This window comes from Leptosomus discolor, chromosome 2 (assembly GCF_034619465.1).
Source record: "Leptosomus discolor isolate bLepDis1 chromosome 2, bLepDis1.hap2, whole genome shotgun sequence".
NCBI classification, from domain to species: Eukaryota; Metazoa; Chordata; class Aves; order Leptosomiformes; family Leptosomidae; genus Leptosomus; species Leptosomus discolor.
Window position 1 is genome coordinate 24,721,330 of NC_141392.1, and position 18,328 is coordinate 24,739,657.

General features: G+C 41.7%; 2 protein-coding genes across 2 annotated transcripts in view; one reads left to right on the forward strand and one right to left on the reverse strand.

Annotated features, from left to right (window-relative positions):
- Positions 1–18,270, reverse strand: part of ASB3 (ankyrin repeat and SOCS box containing 3) — a 31,004-nt gene extending 12,734 nt beyond the window's left edge. Inside the window, 1 exon segment of the mRNA XM_086482271.1 lies at positions 18,241–18,270. The gene's annotated coding sequence lies outside the window, so the exon portion shown is untranslated.
- CHAC2 (ChaC glutathione specific gamma-glutamylcyclotransferase 2) lies at positions 370–13,912 on the forward strand. Its single transcript, XM_086482272.1, has 3 exons — positions 370–512; positions 8,519–8,554; positions 11,263–13,912. Exons 1-3 carry the CDS (start codon positions 378–380, stop codon positions 11,644–11,646), a joined length of 555 nt encoding a protein of 184 aa, XP_086338398.1. The 5' UTR covers positions 370–377; the 3' UTR covers positions 11,647–13,912.
- Positions 18,271–18,328: the final 58 nt, after the last annotated feature.

Here is an 18,328-nt window from a genome sequence, read left to right on the forward strand (position 1 = left end):
TGTTCGGTTTGGGTGGTGGTTTGGGAGGGGGGGAGGGAGTGTGTTTGTTTGGGGGGTTTTGAGGGGTTAACAGCTCCTCTGCTGCGACCCAGCGGCTCCCTGGGAAGCAGTTACAGAGGGCTGGGGATCTCTTTTTCCCGGGCCAACTGACACAAGTGCGAAGGCAGAGCTCTGGGCTCACATGGACACCTCGCAGAACCACGGTCACGACGCCGCCCTGCCAAAACACCGCCAGAAACCTCCTGCCCCGCCCCGCTCCAGAGAGCCCCGGGCCCGGCGGCACCTCCGGGGCAGGACCCGCCGTGCCCCGCTCTCCGCGGGGCCGCCCCGCCGGCAGTGCGCAGGCCTGGGCCAAGCCGCCGGGCGGGCTGTCAGCCATGTGGGTGTTCGGCTACGGCTCCCTCATCTGGAAGGTGGATTTCCCCTACGAGGAGAAGATGGTGGGGCGCATCCGCGGTTACAGCCGTCGCTTCTGGCAGGGCAGCACCGACCACCGCGGCGTGCCGGGCAAGGTGAGGCGGGGCGCGGAGCTGGCGAGGGAGCCGGCAGGGCCCGGCCCCTCAGGGCTCCGCGGCGGGGAGCGGGCCGAGGCCCTGCCCCGGGGCCGAGGCGAACCGGCCCGTCCTGCGAGCCCGGGCACCGTCAGGGCGCCCAGGGCGCTCCCTGGCGCGGGGACTCGGCAGGGAACGCCGGCGGCGGGCCGGCACGGAGGCTGCCCGGCGGCTCGCAGGCTGCGCCGGCCCCGCGGCGGTCAGCCGGCCTCCCCCGGAGCGCCCCGACCGCGGGGCACCTCGGCCGCGCTCCCGCAGCCCTTGCGGCCGCTGCTGCTTTTCTTTTTTAAGCTTAAAAGCGCGTAGGAAGCCTGAACTTAGAGCGATTGATGCTTTCTGATGGCAGTTATTCCAGTCGTCTTGTGCTAAGTACTCAGGTTAAGTATTTCCAACTTTGGCTTCTAATTTATTTCTACTTTAGCATTTCCTAAAGTTCAAGAATTCATTTTCTTCTGTACTATCAGTTAAAAAAACAAAACAAAACAAAAACCCAACAAACAATATAATAAACTTCAAAGAGGAGAAGAATGGTAACAAAAATAACCATCAGTCCATTTTAATAGCTCACAAATAACCAAGTTAGTTATTCTAGACATTATATAACAAGGGAAAAGACCTCAGCATGGGTGTCAGGCTTTGAAGAGAAAGACTAGTTAATAAGTAAAGGCCAGAAGCGTTAATCTGAGTAACTACCTCAACGGCTTTTCAGCTTTTTTACTTTCAAATAAAAACTCATGGAGGAGGAAATATTTACTGTTTGGAAAAGGAAAAAAAAAAAAAAAATAAAAGAGCCACCAAGAAACTAAAATTCCAGAAGTAAGCATTCCCAATTCCATGCAAACATATGTATTTTTAAGCCACACAAGAACAGTAGAGTCTTACTTACACAGCTTTGAAAGCCTGTGCCACCCTCCCCATAGAAGGGCTATCACCCTTAGATAATTCTGAATAGCTCAACAACTGTTAAAGAAACAATAGGTTACAGAAGCACCCAGCAAGTTAGATGAATGACTTTGATGTGGCAGGACTGTTATTTACAGCTGCAGATGCTGCTCACGATTTAGTCATCAGAAATGCAAACTGATCATAACTGTATAGAAACTGACACTTGCACACAGCGCTCTTACCTGCTTTCAATGCTGTTTGTATCATGAAAGTATGTTTTCCTGACACTCCCTAAAGCAGTGGTCTGACCTGCACCCTGGTACCTCCACTCTAAAACTGCAATACAGCTTTAAAGAAAAGGCATAAGGATTCTTTTTAAAATAAACCACAGCATCCTACATGTAGCATAGAAGACATTTTCATCTAGTTCTAAATAGCACCAGTTAGAACCTCAAACACCATGAAACAACTTGCACAGTACTTAAAGATAATACAAAACCCCTTGCATTCAGTTTCCTGCCACACAAATCACTAAGCTTCAGGTACTAGCACGAGTTGGGCATTTAGTATTTAATTTAACAAACAAACAAAAAAACCCCAAAAACCTGTTTACTGCAAAGAAACAAATTACGTGCAAGCGGACTGGGCTCAGCAGGTGTGTTTTTCAGGCTGGAGCAGCACTGTGCACATGCAGCTGTCCCGGTTCTGAACTCCAGCCCCGAACTGCTTTGCTAGGTCGCTTTTGAGATCGAGTTGAAAGCCTCACTTTGTCACCTGGCTTACATGCTGTCATATGCACAATGCCTGTCTCCAAACCTGCCCCACTCTCAGCCGCTGTCTCACCTGGCTGGAGAGATGCCACATGCCCTGCGGCTGGCTCGTTAGGTCTGCTGACCAGACAGCTATCCTCTGCTTTCTCAGGAGGACACTAATTTCTCATCTACCAGTCATCCCTTTCAAAGACTCTGTTTGGATGAGCACTGGGAAATTTCTGTTCTTCTTTTGGATTCGGATGAATTAAAAGCTATGTGCAAAAGCTACTAGGGTGGGGCATAAAAGTGTGATTCCATCAGCCCCCTCTGCTTAGGAAACCAGGCTTTAAAAAAAATAAAAATAAAAAACCCCTAATCAGTCAACAGAGAAAATCCTCATCTTGGGGCTTCAGAAGAGAATAAAACCCGCACCAGCCATTTTTTTTTTCCTTTTTGCAAGTATCCTTGGTGACCTCATTGCATTATCTTCTGAATATCTAGCTGAAATTCAGGGGAATACTCAGAGCAACTGAAATCTTGCAAATGGCCACGCCAGGTTACTACCCACTAGTGTATACTTGGTCCCAGGAAGCTTAGATGTTTGTATTTCTGCCCCAGTCAAGATCATATCTGGAACTGTCAGCTCCAGGCATACAGAGCCTTAAAACACCACCACCACCCCCACCCCCCCAAGCCCATGCTTTGTTCTGTTTCTATTTAGATGCTTGTTTGGACAGACTGAGGGCACAGGTCATTAGTTACATAGACCAGTTAATGCATTTTATTTTCTGTTTTATATAAAACACTTAGCATTAAAAAAATACACTTTTCTCAGCGTCAACAAGTTAATGCCTGTTTGTGTTCTGGCAGTCCATGAGTTGTCGCTCCTACTTGCAAGGCAAAAAGGCTCCTTCAATGCTGAGAAAACACAGCTATGACCTCCCACTTCACCAGGCCAAATGCTCTCCACTATAAAATCTTTACAATCCTTGACATCAGAGATTAACTACATCTCTTGTGGGCAAGCTACAAATGAAACTGGTCCTTCAGTACTAACACATTTTAAAGAACAGCAATAAAATAGGAGCTAACAAATTAAAAAAACCTCTCCTGAAAATACTCATTGCTCCAACATTCCACAGTCAGCGCAACAAAACCATACAGAGCACTTTCACGTACAATGGCTGAAAGCTTTTAGTGCAAAACTTGTACTCGTACTTTGAACTGCTCAACTCATACTGTAATAAGATGATTAACTAGCTATAGCATGTTGTTTAATTACAGGGCCATATTTTATAGTTTTCAGGATGTTCAATCGGGAAAAGTTCTGTTACAACAGATTAAGAATGCAAAAATCGGAATAAGCTTTTCTTGAAAAATGTACAGCAACTTATATATTAGCTGTATTTAAAAATAAGATTTTCAGAGGATAATTCCAAATAGTACATTAAAGCAGCTTGAATTTTACCAGGCAATAAGTGTTCCCTGAAAAAAGGTGCTACTGGCTTAGAAAGACCTGAATAAGTAACAAAAATGTTTTCATAAATGGTGAGTTCAAATTTCTTAGTGCAAGCTTCAGAAAAAACAGCATCAGCACTGCAGACCCACATGATGGACATAAACCTTCTCAAACACTAAAGTCCGGGGGTTTGGTTTTGCACATAACAGCACAGAAGAGTAAATGCATTCACAGGTTGAAGCCATTATTACCACAATATGGTTTGAACCAAAGTAATAGCTTCCCACTACCAAAACAGTGAAGTTTGGCTTCCTCTCCTTACAATCCGCCTCTCTCCCAGCTTCGGACTGCTCGCTTTAGCCGCTCTCCTTGATCCGGCGCCGGCACTCACTTGACTGCACAGGACACCGACAGGCCTGACATTTGGGGAATCCCAGTTCTGGCTCTGCCAGAGACTTTGTTCTTCACCCTTGGATGTGCTTAGAAAAAAAACCCAGGGAAACTTGATGACATGATTAATCTAGCTCCAGCTGTCTGCTGCCACTGTCCAAACAGTGTCCAGACAGAAAACTCTTGAGTTTCTGCATGCATAGAATTACTGGGTCAGCTTAAGGTGAAATCATTTTAAGATAATAAAGGGCTTTTAGTTTGTTAGAGGTGAAATGGTGAAAAAAGGAGGTTGGACTAGAGGATTTCCAGAGGTGCCTTCCCATCTCTGTGGTTCCCTGATTTTCCATTGGATAGCTGCCAGCGAGGGGGCTACAGGGGCAAGGACAGATAGATGGGCTCCTGTTACACCATAACGAGCCACAGGAAAAGGAAGTAGAAAGGCTACACTTTGTTCAAATAAACTTGTGCTTTTAAGGAAACCATTTGAAGTTATTGGATTCCTACTTATTAGTAAGCTTACACCTCCCTTTTTTGAAAAAAATTAAGAGGTAATCAAGCTAAAATTATTTCTAGGGTCATAGTTCCTTGTATTCCATCTTATTTTCATATCCAGATGCAAAAATTGATTCCTCTATCAGTAAATATTTAGTAATTTTAGTAGCTGAGCAGTTTATGGTGCCACTGAAAGCAATCTAACAGCAGAAAACTTACTACAGTTTACCCCTCTATTTCATAGCACACATCAGCTAGACCTCAGGACTGTCCTGGGGAACTTTATTAGACAAAGCCCCCGTGCCAGGAGAATGTCATAGACTATAGTGCAGACTCTGCACCATGCTAATGCTATTTTCCTCTTTTTAAGGAGCCCAGGATGGTAAACCCTGGAAGAATCCCCCATCAAGTGCACTCTAAGACAGGAGCACGTTTGGGAGCTCTAGTGTACTGTACAGTTGAGGGCGTGAAGTGAAATACAATGCTACGAGCTGAAACAATGTGTGTTTAATTTTCTGCAATGGCTTCACTTCTGGTTTGGAGGGGTGATGGCCCTTAGCACTACAGATGCCTTCGAAAAGTCCCACGTGGCCACAGACCGCACTGCTGCTCCAGCATGATCCAATGCAAGGCTGCATTTCTGAGCCTTCCTGGCAGTAGGCCGCACAGAACTGACACAACTCCCTTGAAGACATCTGATTTAGAAGATCATTCAAGTTTTCCCTTGCCAGTACTCCCTGGGCATGACAAAAATGGCTTTGGTTTATATTATATAGCCGGTCATTTATAGATGCGTTATTTTCTTTACTTAACTAGCAGAGGTAATACCTGTGGTTCCTTAACAGTGTTTAAGTGGTTCCACGCAAGACAAGGACTCTGCAAACCAATACAATAAATATCCTGTCCTTCCCTAGGCAAACAGATCGCTCTTTCATCACACGACCAATCTGAAGATTAAGTTCTCTTCAGTACTTCACTTTTAATTAATGTATAGGCTTCAGATACAGGCATTCCTGGTTAATAAAGTTGTTTCCACCACAGAATCTCTCTAATCCATAATTTACAAAATCTTTGTGACCAGTATTGAGTAAACAAGTCAGAGAAGTATTAATGGTGGTGGAAAAAACCAACAGCCATATGGAAAACTAAGCCGTGTATATATGTATGCATGTATATGTATACACACACGCTTCTGTAATACATTCAAAGATAAACAGTAGAGTCATTCCAGTGTCATATTAACTTATGTAAAAGCATCGCTGCTGGCCTAACTACACACCAGTCACGTCACAGAGGCGGAACAAGAAAAGGGAAGACAAAATTTACTGTTCATGACATTGCGGGAGTAACTATTAGCATGCATAACAGCAAAAGGTTCTGTATTACCTGTCATACCTCAGAGTCTAACTTAGTGTCGTTATGGATAGTTTTATGATAAAAGCTGTCTTTAGGAGAATAAAAATAGTAAATTGAATGGTTAGGAAATGAGTAATTGGTTGGGGAGGTGACTAGCACATGAGCCAGCAGCACACCTATATCATGACTACTATTGTGGTGGAATACCAGACACTCCATCTCACAATAATTATGGCAGAGCGAGACTGTGTAAATAAAGAGTGTCTAGAGAGGAGCAGTTGTCCTGATCAGAGATGTGGAATGGCTTCTGTATAAACAGAAACAAACTAGGAATATCAGAACTAGGAATACTAAAAATTACCAGAAAGCAAGGCTCAAAAAAACCCAAACCCCCCCCCCAAAAAATAATTAATTATGTATTTAAATTGTGGAACTCACTGCAATGAAATTTGGCAGAGACTACATAAAAGAACTAAAACTATCTGGACAAATCAGTAGAAAAGGGCTGTACAGGTGACTAAGAGAGACTCAGGCATAGGTTTTAATGGTCTGTCAGAGGTAGGAAAGTGTATCATGGAATGGAGTGAGGATACCCACACACATATATACACACCAAGAGCTCTTCTATAGGTGCCTCTGTGTGTGTATTTCTTTAATAGTACCAGGTGCTTAGGAAGAGTTTAAAAAAGACAGCATGCTTAGCTGACTGACCATTGGTCTTTATCTTAGCATGGCAGTTTTGACCGTGTGTATTCCCAGTTTGTTAAAATATTAGAGAAAACATTTGATCATCAGAAGTTTCCCCTCTATTAAAGGAGAGGAAACTTTGCCCAAGTTCACTGTTATTGTCCGGAATATATTTGTTAAGATACACTCAGTAGATAAACAGTCAAAGACAGATTTAGCCTAACTCAAGGTGAACCCTTCAGTACTATTACTAGCAGAATGTGTTGATTATAAACTGAATGCCAGCAAAACGGGCCCATTTAATTCACTGATTGAGACTGGTTTTGAGTAGACTGGATGAAGAGTTGCATTTTATTTTCCCAAAAGGAACACCTAAGTTACCTTGATTAATCGTAGTGACAGACCTGTTTCCTTGAAGTACTCGCATTATAATCAATTAGCATTCGTGTAGTTCTGTTGGCTTATTTTATCTACCCGATTGGGAACATATGGCTGATGCTGGGCAAGAACTCACATAAAAATGAAAAAACGCGGTACCTCAGAGCTTATAAACAGCCTTTAAGATTATAAAAGTTCTAACACTGAATAAATAATATCTACACTTGATGGTATCTCTGAAGTGCTCTGCAAAAACTAGATTTCATAGTTGGCTTGTTACCAAAAGAATGCGTGTGGCTTGCCAATGCCTCGGTGTAGGGAAAACCCTGCACTGCTGCTGTGTGAGAGACACACACACATACAGACGTACCCAAGAGAAAAGCACAGATCTGTCAATGAAACTGGCAGTGATGAGTCATAAAAAGACCAAGGTGTAGCAGGCCAAGACTGAAAGTTAGCTAAGACTAAATGAAAGGCATGCATCCAAGTATAAGTTCAGATCATGAATTTCAGAGAATGATTTGCTGTCCTACACTAGAATTGAATGAATGCTAGTGTCTCTGCTTTCCCTTGCCTGTAACCAAAGACACTTGTATACTAATTTGATGAAAAAATTAGCAATTTTAAACTACAGATGTAGTTTTCTATATGGTTTTGTATTCTAAAATTTTATTCTGCAGGTTATACAACAAATTTCAACAATTTTCTTTTCAGTATTTACAAACCGGTTTCTTATTCTTCCTGCAAGAAGTAACTAATTGGAAAATAAGCCATTACCAAGGTATCCTCCCTCTGCCCAGAAAGGAAGAATAAGCTGGGAGGGGAAAAAGAAGGAAAAATAGTCCTTTGCACAATAAACTTCTTTTTTCAATTCTGAATAACATGGTGCTAACTAAGCATTACTAGCAGATTTCTTTGCTGTGTTTTCAAAAACATCTAATTAGCCAGGAGCTTTTAAACCTAGGAGTTGCCATGTGTCATAGCGTGTAGTTAACATTTTCTAAAAACCAGTTGGTGCAAACCAAGCCAGAAGTGCTACTATCTTGCTTAGTTCTATTCAAGCTAGATTTCTGTGTTAAATTATTTTCCATGCCTGCATGTAAACTTTTTGAATACAAGTGGGAAGGTTCACCTCATTGTCACCCTGGAGATTAAAAAAAAATAGCATAATACGGTGGAGAAGCAACATGACTGAGGAAGGTGTGCTCCTCGAGGACAGCTTTACAGTAATGAATTACTGTCACCATTTTAAACAGGAATAGAAGTGAGTCTGGACAGCACATATAAAGAAAGGACATTCAAAACCTCCTCATTTATGACTGCCCCTAATTTAACTTCTATGTTGCAGAGACTTTCCACTCAGAATTTAACATTTCCTTCATCTACTACAGATCAAAAGCTATTCTCAGAAAATATTTATACTGGACCTCGAAGAAATAGACCTTATTGAGATTGTCCTGGATTAGTTCTCTGACCCTTTCATTACTTTTAATTTTTTGTTTTGTTTTGCTTCTGATTTAGGGTAAAAGTCTGTAACTGAACTTTTTTTTTTTTTTCTTTAATTTTAGCCTGGAAGAGTTGTGACTCTGGTTGAAGACACTGAGGTATAGTACTCCTGTTCTGTCTCTGTAGTGTACAGAATGTCCTATTGCATTCCTAGACTGTGTAGTAAGCCTCCATTAATTTTTGCTTCTCTGCAAGCAAATAACTGAGTTATCTTTAGTGCAATAAGTTCTCTTACAATTTCTTGGAGTTACATCAATGACTCTTGATTGATTTATTTGAAACAATCAATCTAAACCAAGAAACTGCAAGTAGTTTGGGTCTGTTATTACCAAAGGTATATTTTACAGTATTTTTCCAAAATAGTCACTTCACCTATCCAGTTATAAGATGCAGAATTCTACTTTCAGCATATGTATAGTGCTGACAATACGCCAATAGTACACCCCAGATGTTGTCCTCTTGCCCTCCCAAAATAAAAAACGAAGCAAATCAAGATTACATTGCAGTGATAAAAAAAGGAGATACCCTTGTGTTACTTTTTGCTACAGATAAAATGCTCAAGGAATTAACTGCCGCAACTGTGCTTTGGGTTTCTATGTAATATTGTGAAATTAGCTCCCATTTAGAGAAAACAGTCATTGGTCCCAGTCTACCATTCTTGCTTATCTTTCGACCTTTTCCCCAAGTCTCACTTAGACAGCGCAAGGGAAGTGTTTGCTGGGGTAGTGCCCGGACCGGGGAGGGAGGGAGGGGACATGAAAAAAGGCCTAGGCTTACAGTCAGGTAAGCTGTAGGAAAATCAAGATTTTTCTGCTTATAAAAGTACTTAGATTTACATTTTACCCATTTCTAATTATGTTTGATAGTAAAGAAGCTATCTTAGAACAACCTGCTTTTTTTTTTTTTTTTTTTTTTAGGGATCTTACCCAGTAGAAAGCTCTCAGTTGGACTGCTCACCAGCTAGGGCAAAGGCTACTTACATCCAAGGTGTATCCTGCTCAACAGCTGGGGAAGCCCAGGGGCAGCTGTTGCAGGATACACCTCGGATGGGATCGTTTTCCCACTCCCTGCTGACCCTCTGGGTCCCCCACGTCCAGCAGCAGGCTCTGTTCTGGCACCTTACTGGGGACAGCTGTGATGGTTGGGCTTCACACTGCTCCAGGAGAGGGAATCCCTGCAGGTGCTAGTGCCTCCAGAGGCCAGAGGGAAGGAAGGATGGCATGGAAGCAGAGGGAGAGCAAGGCCACAGGCCATAAGATACAGAGGATAGGTATTTTGGTGGTAGTTAGTTTTTATTTACAATTGCTTATCTAGGCAGTTATGATACTGCTGTCTTACCGATCTATTTCCCTGAAATAGCAGCCACAAAGAGAGGTAAGTTTAGCAGTAATCAAAACCTTCCAACTGTTTTTTTGCAGTTAGCAAAACCAGCAAAATGCAATGCACTGTCTCTCATTGTGATTTTCTGTACTTTTCTAGTACAGCTTTTTTTTCCACATTAGTGTACTCTGCTGGGTACCATTATGTTACACAGACACCTATATAGACAAAGAATGCTTATGTTTGTTGTCACTCAGTTTGTTTTGTTAAGCAAACTTGTTACCATAGAAACTTCCCCCCCCAGCAAACCAGTTTTGTTTGGTTGGGATATTTTCCCTTTTCTCCAGAGTCTTGTGTGGCCAGGTAGTCCCCCTTTACACATAAGCGTCAAATGATATGACAAGTCGTTTGCTTTAATTTCAGTTACTGATTCTGCAGTTTAAAAAGGTCTTATTTTGAAGGTACTTTAGCAGACTACAGCAGTTACTCCCCTGCACGCAGACACCAAATACTGCGGTGGTACTTCACTGGCAGCGCCAGCTCTCAGCTCTGTGCTAGCCTGTCTGTCCTTTTTCACTAGTCATACGCACAGTGCAGCTTGGAAACATCTAGTTTAGTTTTACTTGCTCCATCTGAATTTCTTTGCCAGTTAAGAGGAAACCACACAGAAAAAGAACATCATGCTCCTTGTCAGATTTCTGGATTATAATCTGAAACAGGAATCCTCTATACTGAAAACTAAATTAATTAACTAACAGTAACACTTCAAGTGTCTGCTTTAAATCCCTGTCTCCACCACACCCGTATATATTTTCCTATCAACACCAAAGTGAATCTGAATGGCAGATTTAACTCAAGAGAGTAACATGGGCAGAAGAGGCTGTTTTAAAAACTAACGCATTTCCTGCAGACAGCTGGAGTGAACCCACATCCCAGATGGCTGAGGGAAAGCAAGGAACCCATTTTTGTTCTCATCTGTGCTTCTCCTGGCCACAGCACATCAAATGCTGTAACCATCTATGAGGGATGCAATAGAAAATGACTCCTGATTTTTTAAATAAAGTGCCTCTGACCATCATATAGTCTGACTACAAAATTCAGTGCTCATGAATTAAGGCCACCACCCCAGCATCATCTGATATCATGAGAACCCTTTTTGCCAGCTCCTTAGTAGCCCATGCCAGGGCTATTTACTACTTCAGACTTAATTGCAACAAGAAATTGTTTTGTAAGAAAAGCCTCAGCATTAGCAACAAAGTGGATGATCAGTCTGCATAATTACCATTTTGACTGAAGATGTCCTAAATAAAACAACCCATTTAATTTGGGACTCCTTCTACAAGCTGTGCAGGAAACAGCTATAAAAAGACTGAAAATTGAAGAATTTTTTTTAAGAGAGTTTTGCTTAAATGCAGTAGAAATACATTAATTTGTGAGTGTCTTTATGAATACTGCTTGGATTTTCTTTTCTGATGTCCTTCAACAGGGATGCGTATGGGGTGTTGCTTACAGATTGCCAGCTGGACAAGAATGTGAAGTAAAGTCATATCTGGACTTCAGAGAGAAAGGAGGCTACAGGACTACAACTGTCATTTTCTATCCAAAAGACTCATCAGTAAAACCGTTTGATGTACTGTTATACATTGGAACTTGTGACAACCCTAACTACCTTGGTCCAGCACCTCTAGAAGAAATTGCTGAACAGATTTTTAATGCAGTTGGTCCTAGCGGAAGAAACACAGAATACCTGTTTGAACTTGCTAATTCTATCAGAAATCTTGTTCCAGAAGATGCAGATGAGCATCTCTTCTCCTTAGAGAAACTAGTAAAGGAACTCTTGGAAAAGCATCAAAATCTAAATTGTCTATAAAATAACATCCTACTTTTAATGATCTTGCTTCATCTTCAGAGGAATGGTTTCATTGCACAATGGGTATATGACTTGGAAACGTGTTTCTCGCTACTACACTATCTTATTTATTTTAATATTGCATTCAAAAATAGTAGTTGGTCATTAAAACATACCGTTAGAAAAATCATTCTTTCAGCAGTCTATAGAAAGGGGAGCAGGAGAAATGTTTTCGGTTTGAATTTGGTATATTGGGTTTTTATCCAAAGACTTCATCTTTATGAAAATCTCAAGAGATCCACATAAGCTTCTCCTTGATTGAAAATGTACCCTTTATATATTAGTTTGTCCTTTAACACAGAGGATAAACCGTTTCATTCTCAAGGAAATAATTCTTTCCCTTGGCTCATTATGTCAAGCCCATGAAAACCAAAGCACAGGGTACTTGGGCACAAGCAAGCCATAATGTATCAGTGCCTCATTTTATTTTTTAAGATTAATATAAAGAATAAAGCCAAAATGTTAAAATTAACTAAGAGTATGACTTGAAGTCACAATGTTCAGAAGTAAATGTTCAAGAATGGCAAGAATGTTCAGAAACTCTCATCTTTGTCATTTGCTCTGAGATGCTGTTGTAACCCCATCTCGTAAAAATTCACCAATCTCTGAGGACAGATTTTTAAGCCAGTGATTTTCAACCACTGTTTCAGGGATTCACGGACAAAAGGTACTTAAGAAAGGAACCTTCTTTTCAGTAACCTTACTTTATGGAAGACATAAGCAAATGGAGTTTCAGTCCCAACAAGGACTTGGCTGGCTTCTCAAAAATTTAAGTTATTTTTGTTAACTTTTAACAAAATATATTGTTGTATGTTAATATAAGAAAGGTCCTATTTCAAACACCATGTAACTTCATGTTTTCTCATACAGAGAATGTGTGTTTGGCAGTAGCTTGGAAGCCTATATTTTGCATCATTAATTGAAAAACCTGTATGTTTCTACTACGCAGGTATCCCTTTCTCTTCTTTACATTTTCCTGTTTTATATTTGTAATTGCTTGAAAATACCAGGGTTATCAAAATAACAAGCTGCTATTATTTTACTTGGCCACTTACAAAAGCCAACAAGAACATAAATGAATGTTAATAGGAAACACTTGAGAGAGGCTGATAGATGAGCAGAACCTAGGATATTAAAATTCAAACCTAAATTTGAGATAATTAGACCACCTAAATGATTTTAACCAAGAAAGCTGTATTTTTTACATATCAGATCATAATTTTAGGTGCCTCTGGCATCTCTCAAGCATTGATTCATTGAGCGGAAAAAAAAGTGTATTAGTTTTTAGAAGCTACTGTTTACTATTAATAGTTGATTGCCACTGTTTTGAGAGTACATGATGGGGTATCATTTGATGGAATACTCTAAACTGCAGAAGCAAATCCTCTGACCGTATTAGCAAAATAATCACGTGTATTGAGGCCCCATTTTTCCATTAGTATGTAAGTTACTTGCAAACTGGTGGAATATCCTTCAAAAGTCTTGATTCTCCGCTGCGCTGCACTGGTTTAAGATGGGCATAACTGAGTGGAAAAGCAACCCAAACTAATTCAGCTGTACAGTGGGAGAGGAGTACGATCAGAACTTCCAGGTGTCTGTGTGTAATGACAGTCATTAAGACGCCCAAAGCTGGAGCTGAGTAACTTCACGCACCAAAGACGGACAGTGATAACCATCACTCAGATCAACCCTGATGAACATGCTCCATTAGACATGCATATATTCATCTTGAATTAAAGAGTAACTCTTAAGTGTTAGTGGATACTTAACAGTTACTAAAAACGTTATTTCAAGAATATTTAAGTATTGAAAAGAGCAGTGCCCTCAAAAAAACCCCAACCAATAACAGCACTTCTTTTCTTGTGCTTACTCAGATTTAAGCAAGCTCTAGTAAAGTTAAAACATGTACAAGGTCATGTCAATTCTATGCCTTTTTCAAAATTCTTTCCTCAAAGACTTACCCGTGTTCCTTAAAACAGGGCAGGGGATGCTTACACTCACTAGTGATCGAAAACATCAGTGATGATTCCCTCTTTAAAACACTATTTATTTAAGCACTGTGTTGGGGCATTGTGATTATGTATGGCTCTATGTTTTGTATCTTTAATTATATTCCAGACATTGTTGGTCCATTTACTTTCCAGATTCATAAAACTTGCAATAATGTCTGTAACAATACATTCCAGATATGCATACAACTTCAGTACAATAAAAATGCATACCATCACTAATGGTGTTGGAGAAAGAAATTTCCAGAAATATTATATTTAATAAGTGTATCCATATGAGGACAGAAATCAACATGTGTCTTCATTGCATCTTGTTATAAAATGCTGTTAGATCTAATGATGAAAAACAATATACAAGAGCTAGCTACTGTTATGCAGTCTTAAGCTGCATCAACATTAGGAATTAATTAAAGCACTGGAAATATGTATCTGTTTTTGCTGTACGGGATTTGACCCAAGACCCTTCCTAGAGCTGCAATCACCGACAAAAGCCCAGTATATTTTCTGATCTGTTACTCACCACAAAAAAATTAACATACACTTTTTATGTGCCATATGTGCTTTTTTTTTGCCTCCTACTGCTTAGAACTAAATCAAAATTTGAGGCAAATTATAGAGATTTTAGATATGGTTTCATTATACAACCACACACACAAAGCTACCTCTAAACTTGTTTCCAAACAGTGTTTGAGGAAACAATAGTCATAGCCATGCTGTCAGATTTTACTCCCTGGGATCCACAGACTCAAATGACTGAGCAGTCAGCACAGACCTCTGTCCCTCCATGCCTGAAAGAAGCAGTACGTAGTAGCATGCCACGACTGTCTTCCCTGGTGTAACCGCACAGTAAAATTCCTAAGGTCATTTGTAGGAAAAGGAACTTGCCCAGTAGTTGGTCAAGATACACCCTCCCTGCAAAGCTGAAAGGGATTAGCACTGAGCAGCACATAAGCTGATAGATCTGTAAATTACTTTGGACTCTCCTATATTAATTTAAGCTACAGGAAAAAATGTAAGGTTTGTACAAAGACTGCAAGAACACAGTTTAATTTGATTGTGCTATAACGTGAATTAAAAATAAAAAGGAAATACTAAAAAGTAGTTTATGTAATATCTGATATTCCTTAGTATCACAGAATGGCAGGGGTTGGAAGGGACCTCTGGAGATCATCTAGTCCAACCCCCCTGCCAAAGCAGTTTCATCTACAGCAGGTCGCACAGGACTGCATCCGGGTGGGTTTTCAATGTCTCCAGGGAAGGAGACTCCACAACCTCCCTGAGCAGCCTCTTCCAGTGCTCTGTCACACTTGATGTAAAGAAGTTCTTCCTCATGTTCAGGCGGAACTCCCTGTGCTCCAGTTTGTGCCCATTGCCCCTTGTCCTGTCACTGGCCACCACTAAAAAGAGCCTGGCCCCATCCTCTTGACAGCTGCCTTTTAGATATTATAAGCATTGATAAGGTCCCCTCTCAGCCTTCTCTTCTCCAGGCTGAAGAGCCCCAGGTCTCTCACTTTTTCCTCATAAGAGAGATGCGCCAGTCCCCTCATTATCTTTGAAACCCTCCACTGGACTGTCTCCAGTAGTATGATCAATTAACCATTTGACAGCAACAGTCATTAAACATGTGATCATCTTCTGTGAATATATAACTCTACAACCTGAATATGCAACATTTTACTTTTTTTTTTTGTCTAGCTTTTGATAATAAGCACACTTCATACCCATTTTGACTGCCACTGACAAAATTAACATGTCACCTGACTTAAAAAATTTCTGTAAAGAGATCTGCATTTCTTAAGGCAACAAAACTCACGGACAAGGAAAATCAAAATGTTCTGTAATTACCAGATGCTTTGTAGCATCCCCAATAATGATTTCTGTCTTCCCTTCTTCAACCATTTATCTGCTCCATATTTCCCATGGATGAGCAAACATCAAAGACAAATGGGACTGGCCTAACCTGTTCTAATTTGGAAACTCTGCTGGACCACGAGATATTCAGGTGTATATATACATACATATACACATGCTCAGAACCCTTAGAGTTCTTTTTTTATACACACAACTTGCTTTTATCCATTGGTTATCATAGAATCATAGAATCATTCAGGTTGGAAAAGACCTTTGAGATCATCGAGTCCAACCATCAACCCTACTCTACCAAGTACACCCCTAAACCGTGTTATGTTTAACAGCTTTGTGCATAAACTAACTACCGAAGTTTGGAGGGTCACAGACCTTTTCAAAACAAAACAAAGCTAACTGTCATGCCCTTGCTACACAGAAAGAGGAATTTTTAACAATTTCCTTACTTTTGTATCACTACATCTTTATCCCCACTTTCATGCTTTCACATTTCTTTTTTCACAAGGGTACATAAAGACCAGACTAAGCCACTTTCTAGAATCTCAAATGTGATGAAAATCCTTCATAAAGATAACCACAGTGCAGTTTAGTCACACAGAAGAATGCAATGTTTGGTAATTCTTAAAAATCACTTTAACACTTTCAGTAAAACAATTTTCACCACAAAGGTAGTAACAACACTGTGTCACACTGCAGTTCTTTAACAACTGACAAAAAAAAGTAAAACATACAGTCTTAAAAGCTCTAGAAATCTGAGCATTTCAGACAATTTTGCTAAGAAGCAAAAGAAAAAAGTATTTGTTTGCTCAAAACAGGGATAACTTAGAAGCAGAAAAAAATATTTGTTAACATCTTACCCTTAAAAGCTAAAGCAACACAGTTACAAAACTGATAGCAGCATCCCCCATCAGTATCACACCACTGAAGTTTGTCATGTTTACCTCTGATTCGTATCCCTTCCCACCCCTTCTTTCGGTACATGTTTGGATACAGGCTTTCCTCAAACGTAGCTGAGGATGTTGAAAAAACCTGAACGCTACAGCTCCCCCATCCGATCTATTTCTGTATGACTGTTCTGTGCAACAAAAAAAAAGTTCTTAGGAGGTGATTTTCCGCTCAGCCAAGCTACTGACTGTCAGAGGGCCTGCAAACAGACATAGGACAGCAAGCCCACAGCAGGGCCCTGTATCTTGGCTTTCTGCTGTGCCAGTATGTAATTGCCACAAGATCAGAGACTTTTCCAAGTAACTGGTCTTCTCTTAACAGCCTTCTGCAAAAGCTAGACATTGACTATACACTCACGTTGATTACCAACTACAGCACAGCCCCAATTATTCCAACTTCACACTCCTTCAGTATTCTTACATCAATTTCCTTGCTCCTCTGGGTTTTTATTCAAGTAGCTGCCCTTCAACTGTTGCCCTCCTTGGTCTCAAACAAATGTCTTGCCTGCATCTTTCTGGCCTTTCGCAATTGAGGTCTTGTCCCTGCAGGTATTCTTCTGGCACTTTCTTTAAACTGGAAGGAACACTCTTTTTCCCAGTACAGCTGTATCTACTTCAGCACTAGTTTAATAGGAAAAAAAAATACACCCTTAAACAAGAACGTTATGGCAGCAAAGCTCAGAAGTATTGACTAGATCCCACGCGGCCATTAAGTTTTAAGCTCTGTCACCTATATTATCCCACCTGGAAGTGGGTTATTCTGATTAAAGGCAAAAGTCAAACAAGGGATTAGACCATTTACTTAAACAGTTCAGACTCGGACAGTTTTGCCCAATGTAAATGTGAAAGTGCGCACACACATCACTCTGCCAGCAAAACAGCAATGAAGAATGCCCTGAAACAAAACGTCTTAAACCGAACCACTTGAACCTGCGACGCATCGCCCAGTTATCTTTTCCCACCACCACTGGGATTTTTCCTGGTATCATCTGCTTCCTTTGCCCTTATATACTCCTCTCACTAAACACGTCAGTGCCCACTGAAATTAGAGTTCATCAGGGTTTATCAAGAACCACTGTACGTTGCCAAAACATTACCGCTATCCCCTTATGTCACCCCATCACCAACTGCAGTCAGTAAACTGCCCCGCTTTTCTCCTTCCTCCACAGTCGCCACTTCATTCCAGCTGTGTCAGCTTACAGCTCGGTCTTAACTGGAGATAAAAGCGCTTCGTTAATGAACAGCAAGCCCTCCGGTCCATTTCTGCGGCACTAACTCGCAGCAGCACGCCTGCAGGGCGGGTGCTGGCTTGGCTGCACCAACGCACCAGGGCAGGGCCTCTCTTTTTTTGGGGTGACTTCCACGGGCTTATGTCCGGAGGAGCTGCGGCAGCAGCCAGAGCTACCGAGGCGCCCGTTACCGCCTGACGGACAGGACCCGGCACAATTCGGTTCCCGAGAAGCCTACCCGACGGCGTTTCTAAACCACTGACCCTCCGGAGAACCATCTCCCGCTTGCCCCACTGAGACACACCCCCACCCCCCACCCCCCACACACCGTCAGGGCATTCCCTCGTACCGCTTTCCAACACGGCCATTACCGAGCCCGCCACCAGACCCCCTAATTGTGGGGCAGGGCGGTAGGGTCCCCACAGAAACGGCAGCTCCTCGCACCCCCAAGCCCCTCCTCTGCTGGGTCCCGTCCCCCACCGTCGCTTAACTCCCGCCCTCACTCACCAACCGCCTCCCGCCACCAGACCATGCGCGGCGGCGGCTGCCCCGGATGTTGATGCGCGGCGCCCCGCCCCGCCCCGCCGGAAGCAGA